This window comes from Thunnus maccoyii, chromosome 1, assembly GCF_910596095.1.
Source record: "Thunnus maccoyii chromosome 1, fThuMac1.1, whole genome shotgun sequence".
NCBI lineage: Eukaryota > Metazoa > Chordata > Actinopteri > Scombriformes > Scombridae > Thunnus > Thunnus maccoyii.
The window spans coordinates 30,073,291-30,085,527 of record NC_056533.1 but is presented as its reverse complement, the minus strand read 5'-3'; the positions used below and the strand labels follow the sequence as shown (position 1 = coordinate 30,085,527).

At 38.5% G+C, this 12,237-nt stretch overlaps 1 protein-coding gene across 2 annotated transcripts in view; it reads right to left on the bottom strand.

Moving 5' to 3' along the window:
• uacab (uveal autoantigen with coiled-coil domains and ankyrin repeats b) overlaps nucleotides 1-12,237 on the bottom strand; it is a 52,247-nt gene extending 40,010 nt beyond the window's left edge. For both annotated transcript variants that reach the window (XM_042411432.1, XM_042411441.1), the window contains exon 1: nucleotides 12,020-12,237. In XM_042411432.1, the coding sequence (XP_042267366.1) occupies nucleotides 12,020-12,067 (48 nt within the window). In that variant the 5' untranslated portion in view covers nucleotides 12,068-12,237. The remainder of the gene's footprint in view (nucleotides 1-12,019) is intronic.

Sequence of the window (12,237 nt, the reverse complement as noted above, 5' to 3'; positions counted from 1 at the left end):
CTTACAAGATGTAAACACCTAATGTAGATGACAACATGGCTTTTTCTGTGTTTATGTGGGCTTTGTTTAACATTACAGCTTCTATGGGGCCACTAGCAGGGCTTTAAATTATTATTCATACCAAGACATTTAACATCTTCCCTTCTCTTTAACATCTTTGCAAGAAAGACTTGTAAATGGCATAAGACTTTAATTTACTTGAAGCTTGACAGTCGCCATTTCAGTCAATAACACTTAAAAAGCTCATCTGAAAGCACAGATTAAAACTTAACCTCTTTGTATTTCTACACAAGTTAAAGTAAGTTGGTATATACATATACAATTGTATAAAAAGGACAATGTGTCTTATTCTGTGTAATGTCATTTCATAAATGAAATCTTCTGTGGAGTCACACACCACACAGCAATATTTATGACTGTACATTTCACTGTTCTGAGTGAATGGGGAAAAATGTTTTTTGAGTGATAAAATTGGCTACTGTTTCATCTCTTGTGCTCATGTGTGACAGCAGTCTTTGCTCCATTGTGTTCATGTGTGACAGCAGTCTTTGCTCCATTGTATAGCATGAACATCTTCCTGACAGGGCAGCAAGCAGACCAGTAATTTAGTCTGACAGGCGCTTGTCAGAGAAGATAGGAAAAGTCTGACCGAAGATTAACTAAAATGAAACATTCAGTCTAAACCAACTCAAACTCAGAAAGCAAATTAAAATGCATATTTTGAAAAAGAGGCAGGGAGGAAAAGAGGATTTTTCAAATCCAAAACCCTCTCACCCCCAGCAGCAGAGGGTTAAGAACGCCTGCTGGGTGTCTAAACATCAGAACTGAAACTTGCTTCCTACTTGATTACGTGCAGTTGGTATTGAGAGCCTTAGGAGGCTGCAAACATTCAAGTTTCCACCCAATTGTGATGCTTATTTAACTCAACAAACTTCTCATCTTGCCGCAATGCTACAGTTTTAGACACACTGGGTCAACTTCAGCAGACATTTTGTTCAGATGCAATTTCTCTGATTATGTGAAAGCCGTCTCAGATGTAGACCACAGTTTACGCTGCTATCGTTGCCATGGGCTAAGAGACATATATGTCCACAATATTCATGTTTAAAACCAAGTGCAATTCTCAATTTTGAAAAATCTCACAAAAGGATAAGGCTTTGTTTCTGCATCAGACATTTGTCCTACACAATGATCTCATCTAATTTACCATATGATATGAATTTTTCATATGTGACTATAACAGTAGCTATAATTTAATAGCTTAAATAATTACTGTAACTCTTCAATGGGCAGCAAAATATATAATCACTGCGATCTCAATGCAGTTAGCCATAATACTGCTACAGGTGGCTAGTTCCTGAGTTTACTTTCATTCAGACTCAGAAACAAACTTTTGAAGCGATTCATGTAAATTCTATTTACTCCTGACAGTAGAATAAACCACTATAAACCAGTCATGCAAAAAAAAACCCTGCGATATACCGTGAAACCGCCTGGATCTTAAAAAATACCGTGATACAAATTTATACCGCCCAGTACTACTGTATACTATACTGTATTGCTGTACTTTATGGGAATTTATGGGAAAACTGGAAGCAAGCTGTGTATAGCGCTGGGGTTGAAATCGCAGCAGGGAACCATTACAAGGCTCTACATAGAGCCACAGGCGCTCACAACTTTTAAAAGCCTCAGCATGCTATCTGTTGAATGCCAGTGGGAGATTGAACAAATTCATTAGTTTTCATGATGGTTTTGGCTTTTATCACACATAAAAAATTTGGTGTCATTTTATCAAGTTTGATTGGGCATTTTGTCTATGTTCTGATTCTTCTTTTTTGGAAGCAAGACGCCACAATCAACTGATCAGCTGATAACAAAAAATAAAGAATTATGCATTAATTTAAGCATTATGGCTACAGCTGCAACGATTAGTAGGTTAATCGATAAGTTGATTGAGAGAAAATGAATCAATCAATCTTTTAAAATAATTTTTGAAGAAAAAATTCAAGATTATCTGTTTCCAGCTTTCTAAATGTAAATATTTTCTGGTGTCTTTAATCTACTGTGACAGTAAACTGAATGTCTTTAGGTTGTGGACTGTTGGTCTGTACAAAATAAGACATTTGGGGACGTCAGCTTGGTCAATGGGTAACCGTGATTGACATTTTATAGACCAAATGACTAATTGATTAATCAAGAAAATAATCAACATATATTAGGTAATCAATAATGAAAATACTTGTTACTTGCAGCCCTAATTATTACTGTGATTATGGACATCAAAAACACTGTATCCCAACCTTATTCCATTTTCTTATAAAATTGCAGCAAACCAAGTGACATGTGACAGAAAACAACTTCTACTACTATCATAGTTCTAACTTCAACACTTCACCATTTAATGACCCATTTTTGTAACTTGTGTTTGGCTCATCTGCAGACTATTTCAGCAACTTCATAATCTTATCACTAAATGCAAAGACACAACTGAAAACATCAGATAGTTATCATGCTCCTTTCTCTCAGCTCCATTCACACCTTCTTTTTGTTAAAAACAACCTTAAAATCAGAGTTGTTTCTACTTCCCGACAATAGAGTCCAGCTCCATCTGCCTCCTCTTGTCCACCCTCATCAACACCTCCCAGCCCTGCACTCTATTTTGTAAAATAACACCCCTTCAAAGGCGAGGGAGGCTCTTAAATTTCGTCCGCAAGGCGCATGCCCACGGGGGGAGAAGACAGAAGAACAGGCTGATCAGGAGCACAAAGAAGCAGGGAAATATGCAGACAAGCTCCCCTTACAAATGAAAGGGAGTTTTAAGTCCAAAATCCTGAGATCTGAAAAGTGGAGGATAACACAGTCTTAAGAGAGGTGAGGGTGCCCCACCAGAATGGCAAACCTGACACAACTCAACTGATATTAGTGTGAGGCCTGTTGTGCCCTGAGCAGCAGCAACATCAGCGTTGTTTTCTGATACAGATTTAATAAGTAGTCATGTTACTGTTAAGCCTGTGAGTCACATTATGCTGCCAGAAGCTGTAATATAATCAAGGGCCAAACACAGGGCTGTCTAAATTGGAGAGTCGACAAATACCTGAATGAATGCTTTATCCTTGATTTACCCCTTTCATTACACCGTGCTGTGTCTTTGCCTAAGGGACGTTTCTCATTAGGTGAGTGTTTAACCTGTCACCAAAAAAGGCTTACCAAGCTAAATGACTGGCTGCTATGGTCAGCCTTAGTTTGCCTTTGAAATCGTGTACGAACTAAATGACAAGGGAGTTGCTGAGAAATAAAAACAAGCCTGAACTTCAGGAAAACAATTCAAGGTCAAGTCCAAAAGCAGAAGTTGTAAAAACTAAAACATCAACAGCTAACAAACATGGAGCTCCAGCAACTTGCTGACAGAGTGATACTCAGGACCATAAAATATACTGGTAGTAACCTCTCATTTACTAAACACATGCAACAGTATGGTGGTGCGGGCAGACACAGATATTTCTTCACAAACATTTTGGTGTTTTACAGCTGAGCGAGCTACTAACAAACCTGTAAAAGTATTAATATTTTGTTTCTTGCACCTATTTATTATTTTGCCGAAGTCCTTACGTCTGTTCAGTGTTGTACTGTGGTTCCTGAAGAACAACATTTTGCTTCAATTTATGTAAAAATGCAGATGTGTGAAAATGATAATAAAACTAAACTGAGCTGAACTAAAGGAAGCGTTTGCTCTGAAATTAATGTAACTGGCAGATCAGTCAACCAGAGGCAATTAGACAATCAATGCTACAGTTAACAGCAACCTGCAAAACACGCCTGTAAACCACTAATTGAAGGAGCAAGCTTCAGCAAACTCACCACAATGAGTCTTGAGTATCATAGTGATGACGATGATGAAAGTAAAAGTAAAGACAATATGCATAAAGATTAATACTAGACCCTTTCGAGGATATTTAACACACCGTATTTGGAAGTCATTTGTTTTATGGTTATGAATCCTAATTGATTTTTGCTTCACAACACTGTAAAATACAGCCATTTCAAACCCAAATTGGCTCTTTGCCAGGTAGAGAGGTATACTATGAATCCTAATAGGAAGTATCATACCAAAGACATTCAAACAAGTCTTACAAGTTGGACTTGGTGACGACTTTTACTAAGTGTCTTCTACTTTGAAAATGACTACAATGTTATGGAACATTCAATTATCCCGACATAAAAATGTCACTCTTAATTGACACCTTAATAGAAATGCAATGACCACTACAAGTAAGTTATAATTCGAGTGGATAGTCATGTAGAAAAAAAACTGAGCAGCTATAATAGACTGATGACAAATTATTACAAAACATGAATTGTACAGAAAATGAGGACATCTTTCATCTTTTAATAATACCAAACTAAATATTTTTTCTCAGTAGTTATGTCAGACTTCACCTCGATGACCCAAGATTCAAAGGAACCACCTTGTGGATTTGAACCTGAGCAAGACATTCAATCCTTATTCGATACAGAGCTGGTGTTTACAATGGTCAGCAGTGCTGTTTTCTCAGGATGTTAATCCTTTACTCTGATCTTCATGGAGGTATGAGACAAAAGAAATTACCTCAAGTTACAGAAGTGAGGATGTAGTAAATAATGTTCCCACAATAACCGAGTTACATGCACAATAATATCATAATCATATGATTAGTCACGTAGTCAAGGCAGGAATGTGAGTTAGGTAAGACCATGGAAACACCAAATGTTTATTATCAAGTTAATGGGATTATACTAATAGAAAAAGTAACAATAATCGCCCTAAGATATACTGTAGTATTATTTGTATGATTGGCATTTTTAATGTAAACATCCTACTTCAGTTGTACCTCTATTAAATGTCATGCAATGAAAGTAGTATTGTGACAAAACGTAATTTATGAAAACGTACTGTTTTTTGCAGATTAAATCTGCTTTTGACATATTCTGGTTTCTTTTTTTATTTGGATGTGACAGGAACCAGAACCTGATCAAATCTAAACAATTCCCAATCCTTGACACATGATCTACCGTGTCTGATGTCCTGTTGGTACGACGCTTAAGTCTCCCTTCCGTTGTGCTGCCATGTGCAAATCCTCTCTATGAAACAAATTAACGCCCATCGCTTCAAGATCTTGGCAAAGTTTTACTCCAAAAATATTTGCACAAAGATAGCCACATCACACTAGTATTATAACAAAAACATCAGTGTGAGGAGAAACTGCGTCATTAATCTGGAGGTACATCTTCAGTCGTTAACTGCATTAGACTACACTACAATATTAATAGTACAGTCCGTAAGAAAACTCATGTATCCTTCTTAATCTAAGAATCAGCCAACTCCAATGATGGTTGACCATAATCAAATTGTTATGTGTGTGAAAATTTAGCCAGTGATCAGAGATTTTTTTTAATGGCAGGCAGCTGGCACCACAGGGTCTGCTGCTCTCAAACAGGTCTTTGATGATTAACCCAAATGCCAGCAGTCTATATGGGGTGTGGCACTAAATGACTTTCATTTCAGCCCACTCTAACCTCTTGTAATCCCCTCACACACAACCACACACACTCACATGTTACTCACAAGAGTTCCTTCACTTGTGACTAACTTTCTTTCTTCACTCGTAGCGCCACCCATAACCATCTCCATCACATCAACATTAAACTAGAACCAACAGACACTCAGGGCAGTAAATGTTTTAAAGGCCGGATGTTGTCGGATAATGGCAGATATCAAAGCTTTATTTGGCCAATAGTGGTGGGCAATATAGATATGAAGGGAATCTTTATCAAACAAAGAAAGTCATGTTTCCATTCTGTGTAAGTCACATTTGCAAGTTGATTTTTGCATCGTTTAAATCCATGTTTGTTAAATTATAATCTTCTTCACTGCCTCAGTTAGCGGGTTACTAACATTTCTTTGCACTTAACTGCTCACAACTATCATTCAGCAGCACGCATATGTCTTTTTGTCGCCTACATGTATGTGCATTCTTGTGTGCCTGAGCAATACAAACAAAACAGGGGCCCACTTGTAAAACATTGCTCCAGAACATGACTAGTGGCCAAAAACTCCATGGGGTACCTTACATGGTAACTCTGAAACAGTGACATAATTATTTACTGTAGTTTCCTTGAGCAGAGAGTACTGTTCACAATGCTTCTGCGCAGGACTGGGCAATATTTTGAATTCATTTGATTAATTAGCATTTATGTTTTTGCATGATGTATAAGGTCTAAATCATGAAAATTGAGTTATTACAACATTTACAAAAAAGTAACTTTTAGTCAAAAATTAACATAGATGATAGCTGATATATTTGCCGTCTTGAACCACGACAGTCCCGTAAACTGTGACATCAATAGTTGCACTACATGCGCACCTGCTGCAGTTTACGGGACTAGCGGCTAACAAGGTGGCTAGCTGTCTCTGGCTATCAAGTAGTGAATTCAACAGTCACATCTGGAAGAGGGCCAGCCTGAAAATGACTGTACACTGATCTGCGCTCTGGGTTTGTTTGTTGGGGAGGCGATTAAAAGGTGTGCGGGTTTTACTGCCAGGTAGCTGACATTAGCTAGCCAGGCATGTGAATTATTGATTGGACCTTTCGGCTCTGTCTGTACTGAATTGAATAGTAAAAAATAGATTAAAATCATGAATCAACCCCAAGCTTAAAAAAAAAAAATGTAGATGACATTTTTTTTGCCAGATCGCCCGGCCCAAATTCTATGGCTTATGAAAAGACATATCTCATCTAATCAGACTTAAGTTTCTCAGTCCATTACCCTGAACATCCACTGGACACAGCTACAACATGCTCCATCAGCTCCATGGCTGCCAGAGCCAATCACAGCGAATCTATCCCCTGTGCCAATGACCACCAGAAGCATGGGCAGTCTTGCAGTTTTTTTTTCATACATACAGCCAGACTATTTTTGTCTTACTCTTATTAAAAAGGAGGTAAGTATTAAGTATTGCAATGTTAAGAAATCCTTTCAAAGCCTCGTGGATCAACACCTGTATCGCCACCACAAACAAATCACGTGTTCCTTGGTAAATCTGTGTTATCTAATGACCCTTGAGATACTAAAACACACTTACACAATAGACACACACACACTGGGGAGTCAGTACTAAAGATTTTATGACAGAACTGCTTTTTCATGTTCCTGTGAGCAGAATGTAACTCAAGCTCTTGAGAGTTGGATCTTAAAAAATATTCTGAAATGACACAGTTGTGGTTTTTGTCTGGAAAGGCTTCGGATGAATCTGCTTCAGAAAGACTTATTTTCATGTAGGTTGCAGAATAGATGATTGACAGCTACGGCGTCTCGTTCACTGAGACATCAACATGAATCCCTATGACTCAAGTGTCCAATAGGGTGCTTTTACTGTCTTTTGGCTGCACACAGTAAACAGTGTTCCCCGACAGACAATAAGCAGTGACTGTGTGCGACAGCTCGGACTAATCTCAAAACTAACCAGGAAATCCAGTTTCTGTCATTTTCCTACAGAAGCTCTCCTGTCTGCTTCTGTCTTACATACATGCAGTCATAACTCTGAGGTGTTTATTCAGACATTTGATCTTCATCTTCCTGGGGGCATTCTCATCCGAGTATTTGTTTTTATTCAGATAAGGATGTGCTTGTCATAAGCCAATTTTATTTTCAATAACAGAATGAAGTGATTCTTTTATTTAAAATTGTCACCAAAATCAAAGGCAATCAAAACTATTATCAAAAACCAAGAATGGTTAAACATGAAAGCCTCATTTTTGTGCACTTTACATCAAAGGAGGAATAAATAAGAAAGTCTACAGCCATGGTTTGTTTTCAGTCAAACCTTTAAATATCCATAAATCTTGTTTTCTTCCCACTAGCAGCATATTTATGGTAATTACACATGACAGTGCCTGTCATGAGAAGCCTTGCAATTATTCACTTTTAACAGAAAATAGTTTTCTACAGAAATGGGTAACAGAGATTGAAGCCCTGAGACAACCCCACAGAAATCCTGACTTCTACAGGTGGTTTTAGGGAATATCTTGGCATGTTGAATCCTGGTCAATAAGTGTATTTGTTTTCCAGCTACCTTAAATGGCTAGCATAGTTAGCATTCCTTGGATGAAATAACCTCTTGTAAATATTTGATAGGTTGACCTGATTAGAGAATAATTACAGAGTACACAATAAAATAAAGCAAGCAACCCTTAAAGGACGGGTTCATATTTTTTTCTAATCTGTCTTAAAACAATAGTTAGGTGCTTAAATGAACAATGAAATAGTTTTTCCTTGCTGTAATCATTCCTCCTATTCATACTGGCCATCAGAAGATCCCTTCAAAATGCACTTACAATGTGAGTGATGAAGGCTAAAATCAGATAAACATTGTCTGGGGAAACAAAAAGAGGAAATTTTATGCTAAAAAGCTGTAAATGTGTCAGATATCCACTTGATATGACTAACCCAGACTGCTGAAGCCTCATGTAAGCTCTAGATAAACTTCTAAATGCATTTTTGCACAAAATGACTGTGTGGACACTGTGGATTTTGGCTGCCATCACTTACATTGAAAGCACAATTTTAATAGCCAGTGTGAACAGGAGGAATGATTACAGTGAGGAAAACCTCTATCAGTGTTCATTTGGGCACCTGACTGTTGTTTTAAAAACAGATTTGAAAAATTGTGAACCTCTCACTTAAAAGGAAAAGTGAAGTAAAGTCTGGAAAGACAGTTAATGTCTTCTTTGTCTAAGAAATTAAAAGTAAACCTCTAAATCCGTACTTGGGAGGAGACGAAAAAGATTCATTTACATTGCACAAGGAGTGGAAGGAGATACTGTTTCTTCAACTGATTTGTTTTCTCTGGACGGGATTCAGTCACTGTTTGTTCAAATACTAAGAGCAAGTTTCCTTTGAATTCCCCCTCGCCTCTCCCACTCGGAAAATGCAGATGTGTTTTTCTCAATTATTAGTCACCCCACCAGGAAAGAGTGAGTTACTATACCTCCTAGGCATTGTGTACCAGTGAGGGAAGCACGCATCTAAAACATTTTACAACATTTTATAAAAAGATTCATAAAGCATGTCATCAATCACTGCTGTTTGACTAATGTGATTTATGTTTATGATCTTCAAAGGTTTCAAAGGGTGATGATCCAATATGTAATGAATGATAACTATGCCTTTACCTACACCAGAATGCAAATTTAGAGAAAAGGTACGGTGTGTCTTTTCAAATTACATTAAAACAGAGCTTAGAGCTATACAGCGATACGCATCCACCCCTTGGTCTGTATCTAGGTGGTTTGGTATCTTCCTGCACAGAGGAACAAAATGGAAATGTTATGAAATCATCACTCAGGCCTGCGTAAATGTCATGTCTGTTTCCTCAATACGACTCACCTCCTTTTTAAAAAAAAAAAAAAAAAACAGGCTTTTTTGTTGACTGAATTTAAATGGAGGTTTCTGCTTCTGACTGAGGGAGTGAAAACTAACACTGCGAATAATACCATTTCATTGCGGAACGGCTCTTTTCTTTCTCCTTATAAAAAGAGGGCCAGATAGTTTACCACACACAGATCTTCTGGCTTTGTGTGGCTTTGTGCCTTTCTCATGGTAATTGCTGGGGGCTGAAAACAGAGTGCAGTGCCAAACACCCACTCCATGTTGAACTGTGCAGAATTGTAATGGCTGTCCATTAGCAAAGGTCATAGGCCACAGGTGGTTTGTGAGGAATTCATTCCACATTACGGCCCATGATTTAAGTTTAGCTGAACATCACAGACCTAATGGATGCTCTATACTGTACGACGTATGTTAATCATACAATACTCTTTGCTTTATCACATGCGGACTTAACCTGAGAACAAGATCACTGTAACATTCTTGTAGGGATTTATAGTGTGTCCATGACGCCATGGAGCCCTGGTGGCTAACTGCAACAAATTCTGTAAGAACATGTGGTTTTAATGTAATGTTTTGAAGTCTTCTATATGTTGTAGCAATATTAGTGTTTTTCCTTCCTTCAAGTAAGGATAGACAACAGTTTATTAGGTATATGTAGCTAAACAGAACAACCCTGCGGTGTATGTTCAGTTTTTTTAAAACTGTTTTTGAGGGTGTTAATTCAACTTTATGGTTATTTTGGAGGCTGAAGTTTGTGGTAGAGACACACAGGTTGGTGAGCTGCTCCATCCAAAACAATTCAAAATGCAACCCCAGCTTCAAAGGTCATGAGGGTATTTCCATGGTCTTGACAAGACACAAAAGAGTCCCGAGTCAACAAGCACCACGGAGTTTTTAGAGACCCTGAGTGTCCCTGGTGATAACAACCAAGAGCACCGGAGCACCTCAGGGCTACGTTTTGAGTCCCCTGCTGTACTCCCTGTACACACAGGACTGTGTAACCACTTTCAACTCCAGGCTTGAGCTGCTTTCATGAGACAGACAAATGAATCAGAGTTCAGGGGATGATAAATGACATTAACTGTAGGGATAGGAATCAAGAACCAGTTCCATTTGAGACCTGTTTCTAAATTGTCTGATCTATTAGAATTGTATGCCTCTGAGCTTATCAATTCCCCTTATCAATACCCAGGCATGTGATGTTGATGGAACGAAAAAGGCAGAGCCCAACTGCGAGGGCAGTCTCCTGACTGTCTGCAGCGCACACACACTAAAGTTATCTTCGGCTATCTTGTGATTCATCTTAAAAAAAGGCAGCGGTTTCAAACATGTTTTGATTTAATGAATAATTACCTTTGCAAGACGAACATGATGTATATTGTGAACTTTCTACATCATCACTCAGAGACTAACGTTAGCGGACCAGCGAACTCCAGCAGTAACAAACCAGATGAGACCAGCTGACCAACACACACTGCGGCATTAAACAACTTAAACCAAATCTGAGGTGAGAAAAAGAAGAGAGAATAGAAAACAAGAAGAAAATAACTCGGTCAAAAACCCTGCATCAGTTCAACATCTTTGACAATGATGCTGACAATTTCCCTGGAGCTAACAGTGCATCAGAGAAGCTGCTCGCCACCACTGGAGATATGATGTTAATGTTAATAAAACAGTGGAGCACCCCCCCCCCCCCCCCCCCTTTTGTTATTCTTACACAGGCAATTAACTGCAGTTCACCTGTTTTTGATGACCATTTATCTTATCTACCAGTTATGTTTCATAAATTCATCAAGATTCAAGGTCATTGATAAACAGTGGAGGTGATAAAACAGTTGCACTGACACTAAAAACCTGTGTAGGCCTTCTTTTTTCCACACAGATAATTGAGCGGGACTCAATAAAGGAATCTATTAAGAACTGGACTGATAAGCAGGATCGCTAATGACATTGGTATCAAAACAATATTATCAATTTCCCTAATTAACTGACACGTGCAGCATCAAATAATAATCTGTTGGACAAAATACAACGAAGTAAGTAGCTAGTAATACTCTTCAGTGGAGCTTAAGTTGTTGAAATTGACATTAGCAGTGATTTAACCGTTCAGTTTACCTAGTGCTCCTTTTCATCACAGTAATGTTAATTAAAATAGTTTGGATAGCTTGACTGCTGATGCATTCAACTTATGGTTCTGCTTCATGCTCCCTCAGACTTTTTCAAAGGAAAGCTTTTTACATTTCCAGTGTGCGTGAAGGATTTTTGTAATTGGCCCCCATAAAAGCTAGAAACGGCCCTGGTAAAATCCCTGCGTCAGGCCACATCCAGCAGCCGCGCAGAGCTGCAGGTGCTCAAACTTGCTGGCGGTGTATTTTCCAACCAGACCGCAGCAGCCGTGGGAACATGACCGTGGTTAATGTGGTTGTTGAGGACAGGAGATCAGGGTTACAAACAAACAATAACCTCCGGAACTAGGACACAATGTCTAGCATTAGCAGTGTTCATCAACCCCACAGCTAACGGCTAATTCAATTGTAACAGGTTAGGATACTAGCAGCAAAACTAAGTCAAAAAACAAGAGAATTCAACTTACTGTGATGGTAACTTCGTGCTTTTTCAGTCGATACTTGAGGCTCTTCATTTTGTAACGTTGGTTTCTGGTGTTAAAAGGCCTCTTTTGGTGAATAAGTTCACCACTAATAAGGAAACTTCCCCCAAAAAGTAAGACGAAGCAAGTTTTATCCCCTTTTCTCTCACAGGGCGAGTTTCACCTGACGCCTAACCGCAAACTCTGATCGCACTTTGACGAAC